Consider the following 25,639-nt stretch of genomic DNA (forward strand, 5'->3'; position numbering starts at 1 on the left):
GGGGCACCGGAGGGACGCTGTGAGGGGGGCAGTGGGGGCGGTGGGAACGGAGGAAGTGGAGGGGGTGGTGGGGGAGGTGGGGGAGGTGGGGGCGGAGGTGGAGGAGGCGGAGGTGGAGGAGGGGGCGGAGGAGTAGGGGGAGGTCCCAGCAGAGGCGACGGGGCCGCCCCCGGGGCATCAGAGCCTCTATGGGCCGAAGACACTCGACGCTCCTCAAGAGCCTGGGCAATCCGGCGTTCCCGTCTGGCGTCCTGCTCTAACCGTTCCTCCTGACCGCGGCGCAGCGCAGCCATCACTGCAGTCTCCCTCGGCGGGGGTCGGTGCACTTCAGCAGACGTGCCCGGGGCCTGCTCAGCGGAACGCGGTGGCGAGACCGGGCCCCGGCGACGACCCCGGGCGAGGGTCCACTCCTCCTCCTGCTTCCTGCTTGGTGACGTCTGTGTGGCGGTGCACGACGACGCTTTAGAGGGCTTCTGTTGAACTGATGAGTTGCTGTGACTGTTGGCATCTGGGACAAAACAAAAGCCGAATGACTTCAGAATCGCTATTAACTGACCGATGCTGTTGTTGGCATCAGTTTCAGTGGGGCAGCGCTGTCTAGAACCGTTGGCCACACTAGCATAAGACCGCTTGGGATGGAGGGCAGCAAAGCGGTCTCGGGCCTGACGAAATGACAGCCTTTCGGTGACCTTCAGGGACATTATTTCTTTTTCTCTCTGGAAGGCCGGGCATCGCCCATCAAACGAGGAATGTGGAGTCTGAGAGTCGTCACAATTGACGCATCTCAACTCAGACGACGAGCACTCGGCACTGCTGTGATCAGTTGCCGCACATCTCCCGCATGCCGGTCTGTTCCGACAGCTGTCTCGAGTGTGACCGAATCGAAGACACTGAAAACAACGCATGGGACTCGGGACATATGGTCGAACTTTCACGGACAGATATCCTATCATCACCTCCCTCGGCAGTTCCAGCGAGTTGAAAGTCAGAATGATACTGTGCGTGGGTGCGAGAGCGCCACTTCTCTTGGTGTAGATGCGGCGGGCGGCGGAGACCCCAAACTGTGACAGGCCTTCGGCGATCTCGTCGTTTTGCATGCCCTCCAGATCGTCGCAAAAAATGACCCCTCGGCTGGAATTTTTCGTGCGATGCGGCGAAACGCTGACCGAAAGGTTTACTTCCTTCCTGCCCTGCTGATCCTTAACTGTGTATGTGAAGTGAGTAGCTTTCAGGGCCCTTTCCGCCTCTCTATCGTCAACAAACTCTACTTCGATGCCTCCGTCTCTAAGTTTTTCACACCTCGCAATCTTACCAAATCTGTCACAGCCCTCTCGTCTCTGAAAGGGAGACAGCGACGCGAGTTTTCGTTCGTCGGATGTGAATATAAGAACTTTTGGTCGTGCTCCACCGACTGCACTAGGTGCAAGGGGTTCAGCCGAGGCTGTGGTCCGTGGGGGGATAGTCGATAGTAGAAGCGATAGTCAGTCTAAAATTAGCGAAAACCCCACACCATAAAAAGATTATGCAAATGTTATAAGCCGACGAGCGTACGAACCATGCCAGTTACCTGTTATAGCATACCTACTAAACTTACCAGCGGGTAAGGAACCGAGTCCGTAGCGCAGGCCATACTGGTTTCCCAGCCAACTAAGCACGTCCGCGTCGTTGTTCGCTTATGGGTCTATTATTGGTGTTGTGAGACATCCCTCCAAATACGGACATTTTCCAAGGCCGTTGATAAATCATCGCAATAATTACAAGCACTCAAAGTATGTACAGAACAAATATCATGCTCACATTTATTGTCACATCAAAAGCAGCGTACGAAAGGCAATACATCGAAACCTAGAAAAGTATGTATAAATAACCTTATGCTCATTCTTTGCACTTTTTTGTTGAAATTGAATAATTAAACAAAATCATTGATATATTTCGGCTTGCGCCATCTTCAGAATGTACAGAAACAATTGTCGACACCAACAAACAAAATTCGATTCCATCAATCAATAAATCGTGCAGCGCTTCAATCAGCTCCTTGATGAGAGAATAATTTCATATATACATGGCTCTCGAAATAACGATGCGCCGTCCATGATATCTACGATACATGTACAATATACAACACACAAGATCAATATACAATATACAAAATAACAACATAGAATCTGCATGAATCATCACATTGTTTGGCGCAGCCTAAATCAACGGCACAATCAGACAGTAGTTGTCACAATCAATTTGTGGATATGTACAATATAGTTATGTGGGGGTGTACGATGGACGCTGCAGAAGTGGCCAGGATGAAGTTTGGGTGTTCAAACATGGTTTTTGGTTCCTTATTTCAATTTCAACAAAAAAGTGCAAAGAATGAGCATAAGGTTATTTATACATACTTTTCTACTTATGATGATGCTCAAAGATGCCATTGCTCGCCTACAACATCGAAACCTTTCCGGGAGGTGAAATGTCATTGAATCAAGGGTATTTAAATAACATTTAATGCATTTACCTTCATGATGTTCTGCGAGGTAAAAGGGGCGCAGCGACAGCAAACGTTCACCGAAAGAATGCTGACAAGGGACACAGTTTGGGACCGACGGTTCATCCAATCGACACACAGTCTCGTCTGCCGACAGCAATCCCGCCGGGGTGGACCGGCCACCCGGGGGTCTGTACTCATGAAGCCATCATCTGCCCGGCATGTACCCACCAGGGGTCAAAGGCTGACATCTGCCACTGAAAAACAATGTCACTCCAATCGTGGCTTAAATGGGCAAAGTGCTCCCCATCGCATGAAATAATGTATGACTTTTTCGTAAAAACTCTTGTCCTGAGGGGTTGAAACTACAGTTCACCTGCAGTAAAAGTCGCATAAATCTATAAGCATGTAAAACTTATAAGCTGGGTATACTCTAAAAACTCAAACTGTAAGAGCGTCGCCACCAGCCAGCGGTTTCCATCACTCCCCATCCCGGAGAGAGGACAGCAAGGCTAAGCTCTGCAGCGGCGCCGTGACCGCCAACCCGTCAGACACCAAGTCATCGCTGCGTCTCGGCGTCTCTCCTCTCGGCGCCCATCCGTCGCCTATTCGCAAGATGAGCGGCTGGTCGTCCTAGCGAGTCCGCGGCTGCGCGTCCGAGGTCGTCCAGCCGTCCGTGGTTGTCCGTCCGTCAAGCACGGGTCCCGCCGAGTCCTGTTCCTCTGCCCCCCGTGGGCCGTGGTCGGTCTGTGCGCGGCGCGGCCGGCCGGCGGCGCGCCTCGGTCGCTGTCAGTGCACCTGGTGCGGCAGCCGCAGCCGCGCGCGCTGTCGCCGGATGTAGGCGGCGCGCTGACGCCTCTCGGCGCGCCGCTTTCGGCACTGTTTGGGCGCCACCACGGGCCGCGCCAGCGCAAACGGCTGTCGGAGCGACAGAATGGCCGTGAGTGGCGCGTGCCGGAGCTGGGCGGGCCGACGGCGCGGCCCGGCCCGGCCCGCCGCCAGGTCACCGGCGGCCGACACGCCAACAGGAGAGACACTGACCGCCCCGGCATGCAGCGAGGCGCCACACCGCGCACCATAGCACACACACATCATACACATTATGTATAGCGGCATTATGTTCAATCACAGTTTAAAACAGCGCACATTGACATTACCACATCAAGGAAATGACTGATGTGTAGTAAAAAGCACATTTAATGATTATTCCACAAGCCTAAGTATTTCAGAATTCCTAGAAATTGATTATAAAAAGACGACTATAGCGTGGCGGAACACTGTCGGCTCCGCGTCATTGGCCGATACAAGTGATAGGTGCGATTGGTGGGCAGTGTTGTGCTAGGAGTGCTCATGCGGAGTGCATCCGTATAAATGTACACAACTAGATACGTCCTGATGAGACGCATTTAGTTACCAGTAGCCTGTTCATGTGACCCTCGTGGCGAGACGACATAAGTACGAGGAACCTATTGCCAGCTATTCGGGCGCAAAGAAACATGAGTTAAAGTGCTCAAAATAAAGCAATGATTGCATAAAGGTCCGAAGTCCGGTCACGAAGGTTTCCTATCAAAGTTCGCGACGGGCGCACAGACGTCCTGAAAAAACTTTTTCCTCCAATTGAATTAAAGGGACTATCCCACCTTTAACATGGGGTTTGAGTTGAGATAGCCAAGTTTGCGGCGAGGTTCAGAAACCACTATCTATCTAGGTTGCAACCCCCGCGGCCTCTTGGTGTTGAAGAAATTCGTTCCCTTCATTTGAAAATGGGCCTTGTACAAGGCCCTATCTTCAACATGGAGCGACCGTTAGTGTGACGTCACCTCGTTTAGTCATTCTGATTTAAATGGGTTTGTTCGTTGAAAAATCGCTTAAAACTTGGTCTGAACTTTGTTGTGGTGCCTACAGAGTAAAAAGAATCAGCTTTATGACAGTAATGTGGCCTAGGGAAGGAGGTAATTTTGGGCTGTGACGTCACATATTTGAAAGTTTGTGTTTGGAATATGGGAAGCCTAAGATGTTTAATGAAAAATAAATGCCAGAACCGTGTTCCTGGTCATCCAATCTAAAAAGTCGGGCACAATTTAACTGGTTTTAACAACATTTTAGAAGGTGGGATAGTCCCTTTAAGAGTGAGTCTGATACTCAGAAGCATAATGAAGGATCAACGTAAAGAGGCAGCTCATTAAAAAGACGAATGACTGAATTTAACTGGTCTCAACTACATATGAGTTAAACTAGGAAAAAACTCACGATATACTCATTAAAACCTTTGGTCATCATGATAGTACTGAGTCGCTAACGTAATCAAACTGAATCGCTCCACGTGAAATTCGGCTATCGGTAAACAAGAATCTTGTCGCGAAAATGAGCAAAAAAGAAAAGAAAGAGTCTAATTTTCAAACCCACACACTCCACCACAATCATTCTAGTGACTTGCATACAACTCGTGTGCAACTTGCGATATTTTCAGGATATCTGAAAGATTTGCTCGCCACCGCCCCCTGAATCATGACTCGTAACTTTTTTCTTTCTTTGTTCCATTGTGTCACGTTAAAGTGCTGCCTTTTCAAAGGTCAAGAAAGATTCAAGGAAGACAGGAACAATTGAAGTGTTACATGGCGCAAAAAAAAAAACAGATAAGTTCAAAGGAAAAAACACAAAAAGTGAAAACTTTGAAGCATTTACCGATAAGGATCAAAATCATTTTAGCAGCAAAAATCGCTTAACCTCAAAGCAAAGCAAACAACAAAGCATAACCAGTAGATCGTCACTGTTTCATTTACGCTGGGCGGCCGAGCGTGTTAAAACTGCTTACGAAAAAGCTTTTTGATTGTAGTAAAACCTAAACTAAGTCTTGCTACAAAGCATGAAGCGAAAGCAAAATGTTAAGCGGAAATCCACACGGAAGGTCCACACTGACTGAGCGTCGTGGTTTCGTTGGCCACGACCAGTAACTCCAGTGTCGATCCAAGTACCGATCAAGTGGATCGGCACTTATTCGGTGCGCATCTTACCAAGTGGCGTGAATGAAATTTGGCGTCACTGACCAAAGTAATTAACGCCGGTTTCATCACCAGACGTTACCGGAACGACTTAGATACCAAAGCACACCATTTGATAAGACAGCACCCCAGGTGAGCCAATTACTCCCCACTCCGCAAAAGCATCCCTGCACTGTGCGCGTGGGTAAGCACCCCAATCCCCGCCCCACGCCGCCCTCCGGCTGCCACTGACCCTTTTTCCGAGGATGGCGCTCGACTCGTCCGAGGATCCGCTGGTCGGGTCGCGTTCCTCCAGGTTCAGCACGGACGGAGCGCCGACCGTCTGTAGGTCCTGGTACAGCTGGCTGAGCTGCTCCGTCAGGGTCTGCGGAGAGGGGGAGGCAGGGTCAGAGGAGGCAGGTCCTGGTACAGCTGACTGAGCTGCTCCGTCAGGGTCTGCGGAGAGGGTGACAGCCGCGGTCAGGATGCTACATTATGACAGATGGCTGACAGGCAGTGTCTCATGGGTACCTACACCAAACCGCGCCGGACGACTCCCAGTCGCACTTACGGCTCGCCGAGTCATCTGAATCAGTGCGAGCCGGTCCTGCTCCATAACTCACCGCGGGCTGAGTCATCTGAGTCAGAGCGAGTCTGTCCTGCTCGAGCACCTCCTGCAGGTTGCGCGGCTCCAGCTGGTACTGTTTGGTGAGCTCGCAGGTCTGACTGACGGCCACCAGCCACGGCGGGTCCTGTGTACAAACACACAGACACACAGACACAGTGTTACTGGTGACAGGCTCTGACTGACGGCCACCAGCCACGGCGGGTCCTGTGTACAAACACAAACACACAGACACAGTGTTACTGGTGACAGGTCTGACTGACGGCCACCAGCCACGGCGGATCCTGTGTACAAACACAAACACACAGACACAGTGTTACTGGTGACAGGCTCTGACTGACGGCCACCAGCCACGGCGGGTCCTGTGTACAAACACACAGACACAGTGTTACTGGTGACAGGTCTGACTGACGGCCACCAGCCACGGCGGATCCTGTGTACAAACACAGACACAGACACAGTGTTACTGGTGACAGGCTCTGACTGACGGCCAAACTACCACGATGGGTGATGCACGCTTAAGAGACACCCGTTCCGTGCTTCTATCCTCAGGATACTGAAATCCTTCTCCTCCACGCCGCAACCCCCCTCCGGGCTGGACAGGCAACTTTATCTCATGCGGGCTGCTCCCTTGGAGCGGCACCGCTGCTCCCGAGGGAGCGCACCCCGTAGCCGGGTGCAGTGAGTGCCTTGGGGCTGGGTGGTCTGTCCTCTGGGCGGGCTCAGCCCCGGCGACTCACTAGGGTGCCTGCCCAGACCAATGTCTCCCCCTATATCCTATCATCCTCCCGGCTCTGAAATGGTCTTAATGGACCGAAAGGGCCTAACCCCAAAAAAATCCCGAAATACCGTTTCACAATTCTTTCAGCTGTGTAAGCACACATGTTTTGTGAACGCTACCGATCCTGCGCTCGACCAGATAGATAGATACGAGTATATTCGGTGCCTCCACTTTCATGGGTTCTATGGCATCCACGTCATTATACAAAGACAAAGTCTTGCAGTACAAAGGTACAAAGACAGTAAAAGCCAGAACTAAAAGCCTAAAACACACCGCGTTAAAATACATCGAAATTCATTAAAATAAAATTTGAGTAAGAGTCCAGGTGACCTGCTTGCCACCCTTCAGGGGTAGCGGCGAGCGCTCGGAGTACCCACTCACCATGAGAACCGGCTTTTGTTTGGGTTCCTCCATCTGCGAGGACGACGGCCCGTAGCCCGCTGGCTGGTCCTCATCACGGACAGCGGCGGCGTGACGCGGGTGGTAACTCTGCGCAAGAAACGTGTTCATATTAGAACGGTAATATGCGTTAGGTCACGATACGGTGCTAAGCGGTAGGTCACATCACCGTTTATTACGATTATAAGCGTCATCCGAATCTACCACCCTTCACTCACTTCACATGTCGAGTATTTATTCTAAAATAAGTTTCACTCAATCAAATCAACAGCTTCGATCAAACTAGGCTTTATCAAGTATCATGCTTTGAAACTAGTGGATATCTGAAACTTGACAGTGCAATATCGGTAATGCCACTGAACTCTGAAGCATCTAAATTACCGCTGATCTTTTCCAAAAATACAGCACCGACTCATGTCTGACGAGTTAAGTAGCAATACCGCGCAGACTTACCGGCCAGCCGAAGTTGGATCCGTCTCCGACACCGTCCACGTCCCTCAGAGCCGAGGAGAGACTGCAGGGAGGGAAGGTGACGCGGTCATACAGGCCGGTGAGGCACGCGGCCACAGGGGATACGAATAAGACAACATACACAAAACTTCAGACGGCTGAACTTGAGAAACGGTACGAAGCACACACCAATGGGCACAGAGAATCCGCAGAGCGACAATCGTACCTTACACAAGCGATACCTATTCCAGAGGGGAAAACGCACAGGTTATTGGAAGAATCGTGGAGTCGCCGACGCTAGCACTGACCTGGAGTCGCTGAACGTGAGGTCACTGCCGCGCTTCTCTTTCGATAGATCCTCGTCGCTATCCAGGTTCATCTTACGGAGACTCTGTAACAGCGGGAGAGGTCGGGTCAGCGGCCGTAACACCGGGAGGAGTCAGGTCAGGGATTGCTTCACTATGAGAGACGTCAGGCCAATACAAGTGCGAACTGTGAACGGAGAGCAAGGGCTCGGTAATGCAGCATCATGGAACGTCTGACAAAGGGTGATGTAGCACGGGACGCCTGGTCGTTCAATAAGATCAACTTAAAACTCCTATTTTCTGCTGAATGGGCGGCGCGTCCTACCTCAGACGTGGTGGTGGTGCAGTCTCCGCTCTGCTCTCCCGACGACAGACCTCCCCGTGCCGACACCGACAGCGATAGGGACACGGGGCGCTTCCGGGAGGCGGCGGCAGCAGCAGCGGCGGCGGCGGCCGGGGGAGGAGCGGTGGAAAAGGCCGCCATCAGGCCGCCCATCAGCTGAGGTGGCTGGCACAGCGGGCCCAGCAGAACTGCAAACACAGACACGGATCGTTCAGTAACGGACACAGGTGGGCCCATCAGCCCACCCTTCAGAGGCGGCTGGAACAGCGGGCCCAGGCTGCAAATACAAACACAGCGAACTCGGTGATAGTGCAGTTACAGATACAACAGAGGTACGTACAGTAGCAATGCTAGACACAGTAAAGGCCCACTCATTGAGACTGACACATCGATACCGGTAACACTGCAGAATACACACAAGTCCTTGTCTTCAGATACATGCCTTGTCTTCAGATACATACCTTGTCTTCAGATACATGCCTTGTCTTCAGATACATGCCTTGTCTTCAGATACATACCTTGTCTTCAGATACATGCCATGTCTTCAGATACATGACACACAAGTTAATTACATTTCAGATGATCAAGAGCCCTACCCTGTCAACTCCCACACTGTATCCCACCACCCCTGGATCAGCCCGTACTACTCTTTTCTACCCATGGGGTTATCACTGCCTCCCTCACCGTGATGCGGCTGCGGCGGCACGGGCGGCGGCTCCACCGGCTGAAACACGGCCACGCCGTGCGGCCGGAGCGCGCCGGCCGGTCCGGCGGCGCCCAACCACTGGCTCACACCGGCCGCTCCGACACTGTAAGCAGACATAAAGACGCGGTCAGACAGCACCCACCCACTGGCTTACACCGGCCGCTCCGACTCTGTGGGTGAGAGGGAGAACATAGAGACACGGTCAGACGGCACCCACCCACTGGCTCACACCGGCCGCTCCGACACTGTGGGTGGGTGGGGGGGGGGGGGGCTGACAGAGAGACGGTCATACAGCGCCCACCCACTGGCTCACACCGGCCGCTCCGACACTGTGTGAGAGGGAGAACATAGAGACACGGTCAGACGGCAAACACCCACTGGCTCACACCGGCCGCTCCGACACTGTGTGAGAGGGAGAACATAGAGACACGGTCAGACGGCAAACACCCACTGGCTCACACCGGCCGCTCCGACACTGTGTGAGAGGGAGAACATAGAGACACGGTCAGAACATAGAGACACTGACAGTTACACGGCGCCCACCCACTGGCTTACACCGGCCGCTCCAACTCTGTGGGTGGAGGAAGACAGAGACGCGGTCATACGGCTAGGTGCGCTGCAGCCGAGAGGGGCACATAGAGGGGCTTAGTCATCTAAAACGGCCATTCGCTGCTGATCTATCAGTCAGAATATAGAACATATTTTCAGAGTGCGGTAAACACTGAACATAGTCAAAAAAGTTTCTTGGACAAGAGACCATGAAAACATCGTATATGAGAGCGACGAGCCCGCAGCGCAGAGCAAAACTGTGTAGAATAGCTTGAACAGTAATCCTCCAAAACGACAGAACAATAACGGATAAGAAGCGTGAAACGGGCAGTAATTGCTTTATTCTTTTATCATCGACAGAAAGTGTTACACTCGGATAACAGAACTTGGCCCAATGAATCACCTCCACTCCCCCAGCAGCCAGCCTCGCAACCTACCCCACACCCATGAGTTGCTTGTCGTTCCAAAGCCCACAGCGGACCATATCGCACGTACCCAGCCAGCGCTCCGGGTCCGGTCAGGCAGGCGGAGAACGGCGGCCAGAACACACTGGGCGCCGGCCAGCCGGCCGTGTTGAGCATCGCGTGCCGACGCTCCTGTTCAAACTCGTCCAGACCCTGGCGGAGCACGGGAGGGGGCACAGGGGTTACTCAGGTGTACTAACGGGGCTGTGCCGGAGCAGGGCGGAGCACGGAGGGGGCACAGGGGTTACTCAGGTGTACTAACTGGGCTGCCGGAGCAGGGCGGAGCCCGGGAGGAACACAGAGGTTACTCAGATGAAATAACAGGGCTGCTGGGGCAGGGCGGAGCACGGAAGGAGCACAGGATTACCAAGGTGCTACCGTTGGCTGGTACGGAACGTCTGAGTATCTAGCGTGACGCGGAGGGAGGGGAGACCAACGGCGAAACAACAGTGGCTTATCCATTATCTACCCCAGACACTTGATCGAGGTAATACATTTTCGTCTTGCTAGGCTGTTTGCTGTGACAGCTATGCACTCGCAAGATATTATTACTATGCCATTCAATCATATGAGCATTATACCCCCATTGCTTCCATAATCAATTTCAAGATCAATGGGAAATTTCGAATCATCGCCACTCACTGCCCAGCCAAAAAGCGAGGGACCGTACTCAGAATTGTCAGCGGTCTTACCTTCTTGGGTTCGCTGCAGCTGTTGTGTTTGATCATCTTACACTTGCTGCTGTGACAAATATGCTTCTTCGGTCCCAGAGACTGGCGCATGTTCTTTTCCATATCAGCATTGTGTCTGACCAACAGCAAAATATGGCGGGTGTCAGTGACAAACAGGCAGACAAACAAACAAACAAACAAAAAATCACATGACAGATTGCAGACCAAATAGGCAGTGGCAAAGAGACTAGAGATGTCAATCGGATACCAACTTTTTGGTATACCGATACCAAACCGATACCAACTTGGTATTTGGTATTTCAATCCTAATGTGTTTGGTATTTTGTTGGTATTATGAACCCTTACTTATGTATAAGAGGCTAAGAAATTGGTAAAAAGTTGGTATTTCCCTCATCTTTCAAAGTTGGTTCGGTTTCGGTATTCCCCCACGGTTTTGGTTGGTATTTGGTTTGGTATCGGTATTCCGATTTTCTGTAATTGACATCACTAAAAGAGACGCATAAAGACAGATGCAGACAGACAGATGGATGAATAGCAAACAGCAATACCAGCGTATCACGCTCATGGGAGCAGTGCGCACCGATTACTGGCTCTCACGCAGGGGGCGGGACCAGAGATCAGGACCGGGCGGCTCAGCCCACTCAGCCCGCTCAGCCCCAATAACTGACCTGTCGAGCACGGCCTGTGTCAGCGGCTGGTGGTGGTAGCTGGTGAGCGGCGGCGGCGGCGAGTGACGCGACCCGCCAGTCGGTACCGACACCCCGCTGGGGCCCGGCTGCGGCGAGTCCAGACTCGCTGAGGCCACCGCCGCTGCGGGTGGGTAGATACAGTCAGCTGGCGAGACTGGGGGAGTCGCAGACAGTCGGACAGGCAGACAGACAGACAATTAATTGCCAAGACTGGAAACAATCCCAAACAGACGCTGCCGAGATTGAGGACAGACGGGATATAGACAGTGTCAAGACTGGTAGGATGTTGGACATAGGCAGGCAGTTGCCAAGACTGGGGGACAGTCGAAAAGTCTCCACGGAACAGACAGGCTCAGAGAGACGCAGTCAGGTCAGCCTGTAGAGCCTGGTCGTATCATATATCAGACGAGGGGGCAGGCGAAAGTCTACCGGCGCTGGGGCAGTGGGCAGTGAGCACTTACCGGTACGTCTACCTGAGGACGGGCCAGCCACGCCAATGCTGTCATTTCTCGAGTCAGACTCGTCCGAGGAGCCAATCGCTGTTTTCGGATGAGATTCGAAAAATCTGAGGGAGAGACGAGATGATATGGTATTTGTGGTGGTATTTGAAACAGCGTTATCGACGGTATCGCGCTTAGCGTTACGGGTCCCTCACGAAAGCGAAAACGAGTCGCCCCCGGGTGGGCTCGAACCACCAACCTTTCGGTTAACAGCCGAACGCGCTAACCAATTGCGCCACGGAGGCAGCTGTGCGCCAAGCGTGTAGAAGACCAGCCGAACTTTATGGCCCCTGCGGCGTGTCCTCTGACTCCTCCAGAAGTTACTCGAATTTCAACCTCTTTACATAACCCAGGACAAAATAACTAGCTTTGCCATTAGCGTTAATTTCCCTCAGCGCACCAAACCCCGCCCTAATCCTGCGACCTGTCTTGCCCACCTGTTGATGGTCTCCTTGTAGTTGAGCTGGACGTAGTTGGGCACGCTGACTGAGATGGGCGCAGGCGAGCCGCGCTCAGACGTGTGCGGCGACACGTCACCGGGCACGGACGTGTGGTCCTGTCGGCAGACACGCAGCCTCTTTCACAGGCACCGGAACGAGCATAGACCAGCCACCGCACAATGCACAGAACGTCGCCAAACTACGATACAAACGCATCACCACCTCCCAACCTATTACAGCAGCCTTTAATCGTCAGCTGCAAGCTACTCAACAGTTGACGGCAGTAGGCAACTAAAAATCGCAACTGACATTAGTTAACCTTTTATAGTACTATAGTGTTACGAAACGCCGCGGCCTTGATTGCAACCGGTGGCTGGCCGGCGGGAGGTGTGACGTCACATCAGCTGTGGCATATGATTGGTAGGCGGCGAGTGTGACGCCATATCCCGTTGATAGCAGGGCTCACGCGTAAATTCCAAAGATCTACCTACCGGAACGTTCTCTACGTTTCTGGTGATCTATTCAAGAGATATGCAATACTATGCAACATGAAAATAGGACATATAATTCGTGGTTCCTGAGGTTATTTATCGACTTCCGTGTTACAAATAAACGTCGCGTTATTAGATCGGAGTTATGACTTATGATCGCCTGTAATCGGCAAAATTTGAATCCATTCAAGTTTCCTCTCAGATAGGGAACGCAGAATGGAAGAACCGTCAACCGACTATGCCGAACGATACTCACACGAACACACACACACAAAAAAAACACATACAATTAAAAGTGAGCGCACCGAAACAAGGCCGTTACAAACCTTATAGTCAGAGCCATCTGACGCACAGTCTCCCCTCCTGGTGCTCTCTACTCTTTTCTTTCCCGGCCCATCCCGTACCTCAAGCAGCCGTCTGCTCTCTTATCCATCTTTCCCTCACCTGATCGGGTGTGGCCGGCTGGTCGACTGTCTCCTCCCCGCTCCTTCTTTCCCCCTCCTTTACCTGATCAGGTGTAGCCGGCTCATCGACCGTTTCCTCCTTTCTGTCTCGGTCAGCTCTCTACCCTCCCTCACCTGGTCTGGCGTAGCCGGCTGGTCGACAGTTTCCTCGAGGTCGCTGATGAGACTCTCCATGAGAGCCACCAGTCGGCGGCGGCGCTGTGTCAGGTACGAGGCCTTGCTGTCGGCCGCCGGCAGCGCCTGTCGTGGAACGGCAGGAACCGTATGTCAGAAAATGATCAACAGTCATCAGACGGATACCAGTAATGCAGAACGGACATCCGTTACAACATGGAAACCCTTACAAAACGGACATCTTACGTTTCAGGAACTCATAAAACGGGCACCTGTTACAAACGGACATGTCACAAAACGGAGGCCGGTCACGAAACGGACATCCGTTACAGAACCGACAGCCACCACACAAAGCGAAAACAATCACGATACCCCATATCTCACCATATGGGTAGTCATTAACCCGACTTACTTATCATGATTCAAACTGTGAAAAACGGAATGCCCTTGCCCACTGCAAAACGACACTAATCGAAAGTAGACAACACAAAACGAACGCTACTCGATCCCACTGTCACCAAAATAACTATTGCAACGTGACAGCGACACAAACATCCTCAGATAGCGCCGGTTGCTCGTGACCCATTCAGCAGCGCTCGTGGCCATGCACAAAATTACCTTGGAGAGAATGTTCTCGATATCAACCCGGTGACTGTTCCTGAGCATCAGCTTGTCGGCACAGTCGGCTCCATCCTCCTCATCTTCGTCAAAGATGTTGAGGTTGCTCGGCGCCTGAGAAAGGGGCAGAACATGCTGAAGGTATTCAGCCCGGAGTACCGTAATATGTCATAAGGGAAGCAGCCCCCACAGCGGAAAGTTCAGTGGACAAGTTCACCGGTAAAGTTGATCGACAAACTTCGTCCGCCACCCCCGCTTTCAGTCAACTACAACGAAGAAACATTATTCAATGGCGTAACTGCCGGTTTCCGACCTCAAAGCCACTACCTCCCACGTCCTACCTTGATGACTCTGTGTTTGCAGATGACTGCCTCGATGCGGTTGGACCAGGGGTTGACGAAGCAGCTCCAGTCGGTTTCCATGCCGACGTAGCAGCCGTTATGGGCCCGCAGGCGGTACGGGCGACTACGGAACGGCGTGCCCGTACGCTGGGTCACTGAAGAGAGAGGAGGGGTGAGAGCTGAGGTCAGGTGGGGCACTCAGGAGGTCAGGTGGAATGCACAGTCTGTTGGGTCACTGAAATCATGAGTTCGGTAACGTTGGGTGGTAAAACCAACCACGGGATCACTTAAGGAAGGAAAACGTTTAGAAGGGGCGGTTTATGTTCGGTAACGTTACTAAAGCGGCAGCTCGAAAATAAAACGGACGGCAGAACCTATGAAAACAATTATAGGTTACCTAACCACCTAACTCATGCCAGCTGTTCCAGCTCACACGCCAGAGCGACCACTGACCAGTAGCCTGCGAATACTGCAGTACAGTCAGCGAGTCGAGCTGTAATAGTAGTTAAGTTACTCCTAATACAGCTGTGCCAGTCCGATGTCCGTCCGACCCTCACCTTTCCTGTAGACGTCTTTGATGGCGGGCAGGTCCTCCGGATGGAAGAGATCGACCATGCTCCGACCAACCACGTCCTGCGGCAGGAAGCCTAGAAGCGTGATACCCTGAGAGTCGTACTGGTCGACGCGGCACTGGGCAGTGTGGCGCATCGAAAAGTCCAGGTTACGGAAACCCGGGTGGACGCCCTCTGGAAATGAAGAGAGTGTGGGTCAGCGGTTAGATGGATCACCATGGGAGCGAGCCAGCCAAGGGACATACACGATTTCCGATTTCGAATTTCCTATGCACCTCGCATCTGTTTCAATGTGTTGTCAACTTAGTACACGGAACAGAAGAATAGGTAAAATAGAATTAGCTGGAAGAACACTGCATAGAAGCAGTAGCGTAGCGGTGGTTGTACTGCCGGATGCGACACTGACCTGGCGTGGACTTGTATGCCGGCTGGAGCACGTCAGCCACCACCAGGATGCACGGACCCTCGCCGCTGAGCTGGTCCAGCTTCAGGTCGTGGAACAGGATCCGCAGCTGCGCGCGCAGACACAAACACCGGGGAGGGTCAGCAGTCAGCACAGGGAGAGGCCAGCCCAGACGCTACGTATTGGACTCACTAGCAGTAGCAGCTGCGCAGATATACATTGGATCGTCCGAAGTCCGAAATGAATATCAACGGCATTCAGCTGCTCATGGCTTTCCAAATGAAACACACCAGAGCATACACTTGTTTAGAAGCATTCAACCACACCCGCTAACGATTGAACGCTGCTCTGAAGTTCCATCGCAACCACCATCGCTTCAGCTACAGAATAGAATTGCAATATTTTCAGCAAGCGTAAAGAACACCTAGAACGGTGGTTAATTGTCATTGTGACCCGTGAGACCGCCGGTAGGGATACCTGGACCACGACCACCTGGATCGGTTAGTAAATGTGACCGTGACCGTTACCGGTGACCGGTAACTCACCTGGAAGGGCCGGTAGATGTGCGAGTGGCTGACCACGTTAAAACCGACCGACTTGAGTCCGCGGTGATGGCGCAGCCGGCAGAACAGCTGACTGGAGCTAGTGGAGCCGTCTGTCGACACACAGTCCAGCGGTCAACAGGGAGTGGCCGCGGCTCGGCATTCCACAGTCACGTTTACCCCGCACGTGCCAGGGCCTCCGGCGCCGGTTCATGAAGGGTACAGTTGTGTCACCATGGGACCATCCTCACGAGGTCGGAGTCTGAACGGCGGCAACTGTTGACATTACATGACGTCATGATAGAACCGGAAAATCTGTTGATATAACCCGACAGCAGCCGTCTAATATCTCATGTGTTCTGCAAAGGCCAGTGCACGGTGCGTACAAGGAAGTGGGCTCACTGGGGCCTCTCTGGCCTAATAAACAGGTTCTCCTGCACTGAACACAGCACAAAGACCGACGGTAGCTCATCCATCAACACGGGGTAGCCGTACCATGAAGTGTTGGTACAGGGAAGCGGTACTACGGGAAGCATTGCCGTCATGGACGAGCCGTATCGAATATGAAGGCACTGTACCACAGAACAGAAAAGCGATGCTACTGACCAGCGTCCAGCAGTGCCTACCCCTGATGATAGTACCAGGTCCTGGTCGTAGCGTTACAGTGTGTAATGCTAACCAGAAAGGGCAGTCACCACACTCTCAGCACACCCACAGCACTCTGCCAGCGGTGGCGCCCACCTTTGTTGCTGATGAGGCCATCCACGTCGACTCCCATGTCGTTGATGGTGTTGGTGAAGGAGGCGCGGTCCCGCGGGTAGATGTAGTCGATGAAGCTGCGACCCACCCACATGTCTGGTGGGTAGCCTAGCAGCTCGGCCATGCTGCCGGAGGTGCGCACCACAGTGCCCTTGCGCAGGCTGACCAGCACCTCCAGACGCTGTCAGCGAGGGGCGGGGAGGGTCAGCACTCAGCAGCGCTCAAAATGAGCAACTGTAGTTTAAGCTCCTGCAGCTATGGACCATTTTATTTTGAACATTACTTCACAGCGTAAAAATGCATGATTTCACCGCTTCCTTCAAGTCATTTATGAGATTCAAAACGTCAGAAAATAATCATTTTTCCTTCCCTGTCGAGTGTCGACATAACAAAGCTAATGATTATGAATAATATCGTAGACCATGCGCTATAAAATTCATCCCCGTCAGCGAATTATAAAATGATGACGCTGTCAGAATCTGCTCACCGCTGGCGGCTCGCTGTCCTCGGCCGACGCTCCGGCGCTGTCCTCCTTCTCAGCAGAGGAGGCCGGTACCGAGGAGCTCACCTCGCCCACACGCGCTGCACATAAACACAAAAAGACCAAGTTTAGTTTTGAAAAATCAAATAGAAGCGAAGTTTGGTTACAGTAAGTCCATTTCTACCTAGCATTGGTGTTCGCTAAAAATGTTGACAACCGACAACTTGGTCTGTAACTAGAGCAGTCTGATGAAATATAAGAAATCAATAATATTTATCATTATCAATGTTGATCAGAAGTTCAGGATTACATATAACATGTCTTCATCTTGACATTTGATCGTTGCAGTACTGTCACGTCACGCACCTTTTTCCCACTCCAGGATTTTCCGCACGTATGACATGACATGTTGGTAGGCTCCCTTCTGTAGCGCCGCCTGGCAACAGACATTGCAGACGAGGTCATCGGTCCACCCCGTCCTGGATATAGGTCAACAGACACTACCGACCACCCAGTGAGACGTACCTCAGCTCGTGAGAGTGAGATCACGTCGGTAAACATTGGAGCAGACACTTCAGACTCTGAATGGGAACATTAAATCGACCGAAAATATTTACCACATGACAACAAGAAGGGAGTTATCGAATATGGTTTTAAATGCATTAATAGACTGAATGTACCGAGCCGGATGTTTAATGCTTACATTAACGAACAGAAGGCAATTTATGGAAATTGATGCAAATTATAACCAGTATAACGCCTTTTGGGGCGACTAACGGAGCGAGCGAGAGGGTGAGCCTTGCACGTGCGAAATTTCGAGGGGGTACCTCCAGCTGACTTGTGCACGGCACCCTACTAACCGGTCTCTAGCGATGTGCCAAATTTGAGCACAATCGGCCCAGCCGTTCTCGAGATCTGGAAGCGGCACCCTGCACGTGCGCACGTGCAAAATGGGTCCCAACTGACTTTTGCACTGCACCCTACTAACCGGTCCCTAACCATGTACCAAATTTGAGCGCCATCGGTCCAGCCGTTCTCGAGATCTGGAATCGACCCCTGCACGTGCGCACGTGCAGCAGCACCCCAACTCTGGCACATGGATATGCATTGCCTAGTGGGTGCCTAGCTACATGCCAACTTTCAGCGCAATCGGCCAAGTAGTTACCGAGATATTGCAACAATTACAAAAGTGACACCTCTTCGTTTTGCACGTGGCACGTGCATAAGGGGTCACCCACATGCATCGGGAATAGTCCAATACTTGGTAGAAGGAATGAAGCTACCCTACAAAAATTACCGCGTGTAAATCGGTCAAGTGGTTGCTGAGATATAAGCGTCGCAAAAGCGTGACCACGGCCGGCCGGCCGCTCATACTCAGAAATTTCCGTTAATCTAAGGAAAGACTACGCTCGCTTCGCTCGCTCCGTAATCAACTTATGTAGGTGCTAAGTGCATCGTTATCTTTCTGGTCTCCTTTTAGATACGTTATATGTAGCAACACTGGCGCTTCCAAGTCTATGCTAACTGCATTATAATTGTGTTCACAAACCTCCGGCACGTTTGAAGTCACAAACGCTCACCAATCACCACACCCTGGCTCGCGGAGCGGCCGTCCGGACACGCTCTTCCCCAGCTCACCTGGAAAGAATCTTCAACGCTCTTATCCTCTGAGGGCGTGAGGCCCGAGTCGGCGGCCGCTCCGCTCAGCTGCCTGGCGGCCTTGGTGCCCGCGGGCGCCGGGTGACCGGTCGGGGCGCTGGGCGCCGCGCCCGGGGCCAGCGCCAGCCGGCCGCTGCTGCAGGAAGCGCAGACACAGGAGAGGCGTCAGACCGACAGTCGACACCGGGATAACGGGGGACGGGTTGAAAACAGAAATGAATGGAATTGTATACCTATGCGCATTGCGCATACAGGACCATCTACACATCCCGTGCAGGAAAAGGCATAACCGGGTGTCCCCTGCCGGGGTCCAACCGTCCAAGCCATCCCGGTGTAGATTTGAAGAAAAGCTGTGCTTTAGTGACGCCAGAAATAAATTGACGATGTCTTGGACTCTTGGTTAGCCTGTGTCGGCAATGGATGCGTGACACTGCGCATGGGAATACAGCTCGCACGTGATAAAACGGCTAAGCAAACAGTTTTTGAACTCGAAGTACTGTGTCCTTAGTTCGAAATTCACAATACCATATGCCTTTAGATATATCGGCATTCCTTAGGCTTCATATAGCTTCGCTAGTATAATAAATATCTGGCACGAGCAATTAATGTAATAACCAATCTCCGACAAACATGTTACGTGCACGTTTTCTTGGCACCCGTGACCGGACGTGACTCGAGCATTGCCATGGCGCTATCTTCACGAGCTCCAGAATTTTCCATTGAAAATGGAGCGCTGCTGTAATAAACGGCCTCAACGAACCTGACAGCTTAGTGTGTTACGTAAGAGGTGAACTGACGAGTGGCGAGCTTGGTATCCTGTCGGCTGTCGGTTCTGTATGAATGACGCAATTCGCCGTATGAACGGATATAACATTAACACTCTACGGTTAACTGGAGCTTTACCAGGGTAGAATATCACCTATACAGCCTTTGTACATCGATATCCCTAACATTAACTGTAACATTATGCGACGCAGAGGCGTAGATATTAATTTCATCGACTGAAATTCGAGTGGCCAGGAGCGAGCAGCCCGGGAGTAGCAATTACACATAATCATTGGCAATGCCTACGTAAAGAAATATTTTTATTAGGTATCTAATAAATTATATTAAAACGACTTCAGTGGGTAGGATTCCGAGATGATAAACTACGCTACGAAGAAATTCTTGAGCATCTCATCTTATCGTAAACATGATCTGTATTGCCCGAACGGGACGCGAAATTGCACCTGTAACTGTGGATAACTGAGATACTTCCTAAACGTGACAGTGTGAAACAGGACGAGAAAGCTGATGATAATATGGCAACTGACTAACAGTTTTGAGGAATCATTATATGCGCATGTAGGACGTACCTAGGTATCTGGGCATACATTACATAATACATTCCTGGGCACACATATATGACATAGGTATCTGGGCATACATTGTATAATGGGCATACATTACATATTGCATTCCACATATTTTGTTCTTATCTATTCGTGAGCAACCATTCATCAATTGGCGTATCACTTGCAAAACCATACGGAACAAACGCTACAAAATAGGCTCATAGAATCGAGCCGCGAATGTGAAATAACTTCCAATGTTCGTACTGGGCGATCGTTTGATCAGTGAGCAGTTCAAATTACCTGGAGCACAAATGTTAGAGGTATGCGCTTGGTGTTTGGCCTCACCATATGAGTAGGTAGCAATGATCTCGAAAACGGGACCTCTTCGTGCCCGGTATATAAGTTCAACGAGACACTGTGCGCACGTATCCTCTACCATATCATGCTCACGGAAAATATGTCATAGACATTGAAAAGCAACGTCCTTTAGGTGGATTTCGATGAGATGCGTGCATACGCAAAACGGATGACGCAAGTCGGAGGCATATCAGAGTCACTTTCCATTAAGATTGCTCAACATCGACGCATTTACGTCGTGTGCGCTTATGTCGCAGAAACGCAGAAGCTTCGTCTTCTTTACACCAGCACGTGTCAGACGAATATGGCGTGATTCCGCCCTATCATTGAAATATGTGCATGACGAGTATACTGCGAGCATATGCCAGATGGAAAACTACTTTATCGTGTTTACTGTGTTCAGTAGCATAGTTTTTTTTTTTGTTCGGAACTTACCTTGTCTCACTGCCACTGGAGCGATGACTCTCCTCGCCAGAGAAACAGCCGCGGCTAAACGAGCTGTTTGTACTGCTGCAAAACACACGAGGGGGAACGACGGTGTCACAATTATACAGAGCACCGTTATGAGCTGTTTGTAGGTACTGACGAAATACACTGGTAGAAAGATGGTGACAGTACGTGATTTAGCCTCTATGTCCATAGATCACCGTCACCAGGCTACATCAAATCGGGAGAGATTGCAAGCCGATGGCTTATTGCAAGATTGTCACGGACACATTCGCATTAGTATGCGCTGAGACGCAGTGGTACCAGCGGCTGGTACCACTGCGTCTGCGTTCGTCTAATCGAATCGCGTTGAATAAAAAAAAACTGTCGTTTTGGAAATTAAATGGTCAATGCCGGGTCAGAACAATTTACTTCATTAAAATAATGAGATTATATGTCTTACTATCGCTTCCGACGCTTATACTGTACATTGGCGCACCCTGAATTGAAAACCAATTAGCTTTAACTCATAAAAAGTCATCGTGAAAAACGGTACCGATCACTAATGATCTTTGTGATGCGGAATGCCGTCACAAATCAATTTCGTTACTAGTAAAAATGTATCGTTAGTCAAGACAAGAGCAGATCATATTATTCTATAAAGATCATTAACAATTATCATTATCATCAGGTATGGTAGTCATAAGTGCAAATATTTAAAGTTTGCAAAAAACCTGGTAGCCGATTGAATGATCACCTTGCAGAATTTCGGAGAGAAGCTAGTAACTCCCATGTCCTAGTAACTGGTTGCCCACTTGAAAACATGTGGTAGAAGGCTGAAGGCTGAAAAAGCTTGTCGTTAAGCTTGCGTCGCTAGCTAAAGCCAGTTGGCGAAAGGCGAGAGAACTACGTAAAACAGAGAATAGTCGCGAAAAAACGTGCAAGATCGGTAGGTACCCAAAAAGGACGGGAGGTGCCAACACATGAGCTCCGGCAACTAGCTTTTGTCGTTCGGTCTGCACTCTAAAAATGATGTGCGAACACCCATCAGGCGGAACATTCCAAATCAGGCATCGACATTTCCCAACGCCTGGCCCGAAATGCCATTGGCGGACCGTCCTTCCCCTATTGTCCCACGGCGCACCGTTACCTTCTCTGCGTGCCGGTGGAGGGTCCATAGCCGGAGTCACGGTTGGACTCGGCGCCCGCCTCTGAGCTGTCTTTGTCCGTGCTGGTGCTGGTCTGTTCCGCGCAGGTCGGCGGCTTCTCCACGGCTCCTGGCGCGTCACACATCCTGAGGAGCGGCGGCCACGGGTCACGAACGTTCGAGAACTACTCATATTTACCGTGACTGACGGGTGTCACGTCACGGTAAGCCGGTCTCCAACATCCTGAGGACCAGCGGGTACCTACGGGTCACGAACGTTCGGGAATTACTCATATTTACCGTGACTGACGGGTGTCACGTCACGGTACGTTGGCGGACGCCCACATGTAACGAACGTCACTGTCGGACGTGTCACTCACGTCACTGACGGCCAGGGTGACATATGACACCACTATCTGATATGTCACTCATTGACGCCACTAACAGCCGACGTGTCACGTGTATTGGCGAGACGACGGCCACACAGGCTTCACATCACAATGCCCCCAATAGAGAACTGGAACCCAGCAAATGATATCAAATGGGTTGCTGAGCAAATAATAGACTTGCGTCACAAGGTCACCATAGATAAAACATAGTAGGTGGTTAAAACTGAGAGTATGGGTCATAAAAATGTCATGTTATTGTTCGGCTTACAATATTCCTTTAATTTATACTTTTTGCCCTGGGTTTTAAGCATACAGCTTAATTATCTTTCAAAAGCAGTTTGACAAGATGTGTGGCAACAGAAGCATTACTAAAGAGGAGAAAGCTGAACACATCTATGATCTGAGGTAATACGAATAACATAGGTAACAATGCCAAATGCAAGGTAGCACTTGCTGTCATCCATTTCTTTTAAATGAGCTGATTTTCATGAAATTTTAAAAAAACATTTGGTCTTACTTATTCATGCCACCAGAAATTGCTGTCAGAACAATATTTGCTAGTTTGTAAAAACTTCACTGTAACCTGAAGTTGCCCTAATATCCAGGTAACTTAATTGGAGACCAAAACAAACAAATATCTCTGAATGAATGCATGGAATCATGGGTTGATTGATCAATATGCACACAGTTGGTGTACCATTGTGCTTATAAAAAAAATGCAAAGCAGGCTCAAGAGCAACAACAAATGCAACTACACTAGAAACTATGTAGCTGCAGGGAACAGCTACAATGAATTACACCTTTCTTTGACACAGCTGAATCATTAATAGCTTGTTCTGTTCTTCAAAATGGTGTTAGCATCTGTTATTTTAATTTAATTTTTCCTGAACTCTACATATTTCCTTTTTAACTGTTGCTTTTCTGAAGCAATCAAGTGTGCAATAGGTAGGTACTTTGTAAAATCCTTTGCCATACCTAACAACAATGTCGTTTTGTCTTCTAGTTGTGTCTTGCCTCGTCTTGTGAATGGAACACTCATCAGCAACTCATCTACCTAGGTACCTACCTTGTCCTTATCAATATCAATATTTTAGAGCCAGGCACATTTTGACAAGTTCAATAATTATTGCATGCATTGGTAGGAAGCAGTCAACTATTTTCCTTCTGTATAATCATCAGCATCACCATAGTCCACAATGCTGCTTTAGTGAGATGAATGATCCATTGATCTGCCTGCCATTCAATGCACTTGCAGTGACTGACAATTCAAAGCAGCAAAATAGCTGGATGCCGGTGAAAACAGGGCGTTGGAGGGCATATTGAGTCATGTGACTATTAAGAACTTCTCCCCCTCTAAACACCTTCTACATTGACATGCTGGACGTCATGTGGTTTATGCGAGTGAATTTCAAGAGCCTTGATCAAATTGCCCCAGGGCCCAGGCGCCCTGTTTTCACCGTCATCCAGATAGCTAAGTGAAGTCCAACCTTCAAGTTTCAGCTGCCTCCAATTCCTAGTTTTAAATAAACATTGGCACCTAATGTGTTGATGAAGTGATGCACTGCTCCACCATGTCAATGTTGATGAATGATGTGCAATCCCAATCCAACATAATGCCTGATAATGAATCCATTTCGATGAAAACATCACTGAACCTGAATGCACATCAACATAATGCCTTAGTCATGGATGTAGCCCCAGCCGAAAACTTACCTGATATGGTGTTACTCGAAAATGAAAATGAAATAATCAATATGCACTACCCAGGAGGCAAAAGTGCCATTTCCAATAAATTTTAGTACCTACTGACACTGGAACCGGAACCCCAGCTATGGAACTTGTGAGGCTTCCAACACAAACTTCCAGGCCTCAACAGTTTACTTGCATCACAGAACTAGCACAGCAGTATTCCTTCCACAAACTACCCAACCGAAAGTTTACTGCACAACCAGCAAATGCGCAAATCCAATCGCAGGTAAAGCGAAATGTACGTTTCGCAGGCGGTCACGTTGACACGGACATCAAACATGTGAATTTCTGAGAATACGTTCGTTCTAGTTTGCCAATAGTTATTCACATTAAATTTTTCATTAGGGAGTAGCGTTGCTGTCACAATTTAAGCAAAGCTTTAAAATAAACAATAAATGATATTTTTCTCCAACATCCTTTTGAACTTTGCGATAAGCAAAAATTAAAATAAAACGCAAAACATACATGACGAACCCACCCCTACTTATAACTGTGCCAACCCCTGCAGGTGGCGCTAGCATACATCTTCAGCTGATACAGGTGACGCCAGCAGCGCTAATAAACGCTCGGCAAGGGCTCATCCGATCCCATTGTTACAACTCACAATCTTCAATCACAATTGACAGGCCCCAATCCCATATCTTAATAAGTTCCTTAGACACCTATTCAAGTGATTAGACGGCCTAGGGTGAAACTGTACTTGTTGGACCGTGCAACAGATCCATGCCATTGCCGTTAATGTTATTGCCGCACGGTATATCTCCAGTGGCCCTGCCCCTAACGTCTACCTACTGCAGCGCCTTGCTCAGTCCAATGGGACTGTAAGTGGTTCGCTTCCGCCTCCCGACTGCATCAGAGGCGGATCCAGCTCAGAGGTTTGGGGGGGCAAACCATAAAAATTTATCGATTCTTTCCATGCATCGTCCATAGGCGTAATGTTAAAATCATGCCGTTTGGGGGGGGGGGGCAAATGCCCATTTTGCCCCCCCCCCTGGATCCGCCACTGGACTGCATTGCCGCTACCGTTGTTCTTATCTTAACGACCTAATGTTGCCACGGCTGGCCTGACCCTGCTGACGGCGGTCACCTGTCGAACCCTTCAGCCCCGGAACGTGCCGTTGTCCCCTTTGTCTCCGACCGGGTCGGCACGAGTGGCTCCGAGCCGAGGACCTGTGGTCGGGGCTTGAATGGCGAGCGGCTGATGGCAGTTCCTATCAGCGAGCTGCCGCTTCAGGGCTCTTCTCTCTCTCTCTCTCTCTCTCTCTCTCTCTCTCTCTCTCTCTCCTCTCTCTCTCTTTCTCTCTCTCTCTCTCTCTCTCCTCCTCTCTCTCTCCTCTCTCTCTCTTCTCGTTTTCCACTCTCTCTCTCTCTCTCTCTTCTCTTCTCTCTT

General features: G+C 50.5%; 1 protein-coding gene and 1 non-coding gene across 4 annotated transcripts in view; both read right to left on the reverse strand.

Annotated features, from left to right (window-relative positions):
- The window catches only part of LOC122364196 (period circadian protein-like), a 32,480-nt gene extending 7,960 nt beyond the window's left edge, over nucleotides 1-24,520 (reverse strand). The window contains exons 1-27 of one of the 3 annotated variants that reach the window (XR_006253507.1): nucleotides 24,214-24,493; nucleotides 22,115-22,258; nucleotides 20,974-21,048; nucleotides 18,827-18,983; nucleotides 17,555-17,624; nucleotides 17,195-17,289; nucleotides 16,690-16,888; nucleotides 15,952-16,061; nucleotides 15,410-15,515; nucleotides 14,989-15,177; nucleotides 14,432-14,586; nucleotides 14,091-14,204; nucleotides 13,473-13,598; nucleotides 12,401-12,519; nucleotides 11,925-12,028; nucleotides 11,443-11,584; nucleotides 10,775-10,889; nucleotides 10,114-10,235; nucleotides 9,048-9,172; nucleotides 8,346-8,551; nucleotides 8,024-8,106; nucleotides 7,719-7,779; nucleotides 7,248-7,355; nucleotides 6,084-6,212; nucleotides 5,714-5,845; nucleotides 2,449-3,397; nucleotides 1,775-1,845 (exon numbers count right to left, since the gene is read on the reverse strand). Coding sequence is in view for 2 of the 3 variants with exons in the window: in XM_043334346.1 (XP_043190281.1) it covers nucleotides 3,269-3,397; nucleotides 5,714-5,845; nucleotides 6,084-6,212; nucleotides 7,248-7,355; nucleotides 7,719-7,779; nucleotides 8,024-8,106; nucleotides 8,346-8,551; nucleotides 9,048-9,172; nucleotides 10,114-10,235; nucleotides 10,775-10,889; nucleotides 11,443-11,584; nucleotides 11,925-12,028; nucleotides 12,401-12,519; nucleotides 13,473-13,598; nucleotides 14,091-14,204; nucleotides 14,432-14,586; nucleotides 14,989-15,177; nucleotides 15,410-15,515; nucleotides 15,952-16,061; nucleotides 16,690-16,888; nucleotides 17,195-17,289; nucleotides 17,555-17,624; nucleotides 18,827-18,983; nucleotides 20,974-21,048; nucleotides 22,115-22,257 (3,114 nt within the window). In the remaining variant the exon portion in view is untranslated. Of the gene's footprint in view, nucleotides 1-1,774; nucleotides 1,846-1,909; nucleotides 3,398-5,713; nucleotides 5,846-6,083; nucleotides 6,213-7,247; nucleotides 7,356-7,718; nucleotides 7,780-8,023; nucleotides 8,107-8,345; nucleotides 8,552-9,047; nucleotides 9,173-10,113; nucleotides 10,236-10,774; nucleotides 10,890-11,442; nucleotides 11,585-11,924; nucleotides 12,029-12,400; nucleotides 12,520-13,472; nucleotides 13,599-14,090; nucleotides 14,205-14,431; nucleotides 14,587-14,988; nucleotides 15,178-15,409; nucleotides 15,516-15,951; nucleotides 16,062-16,689; nucleotides 16,889-17,194; nucleotides 17,290-17,554; nucleotides 17,625-18,826; nucleotides 18,984-20,973; nucleotides 21,049-22,114; nucleotides 22,259-24,213 lie in introns of those variants that run through there. The other 2 variants (XM_043334346.1, XM_043334345.1) reach the window with 2 other exon arrangements.
- Nucleotides 12,135-12,208, reverse strand: Trnan-guu. Its single transcript has one exon. It is a non-coding gene; the product is annotated as a tRNA-Asn (tRNA).
- Nucleotides 24,521-25,639: the final 1,119 nt, after the last annotated feature.

Source organism: Amphibalanus amphitrite, unplaced genomic scaffold (genome assembly GCF_019059575.1).
Source record: "Amphibalanus amphitrite isolate SeventyFive unplaced genomic scaffold, NRLGWU_Aamphi_draft 000661F_arrow, whole genome shotgun sequence".
In the NCBI taxonomy this organism is placed as follows: domain Eukaryota; kingdom Metazoa; phylum Arthropoda; class Thecostraca; order Balanomorpha; family Balanidae; genus Amphibalanus; species Amphibalanus amphitrite.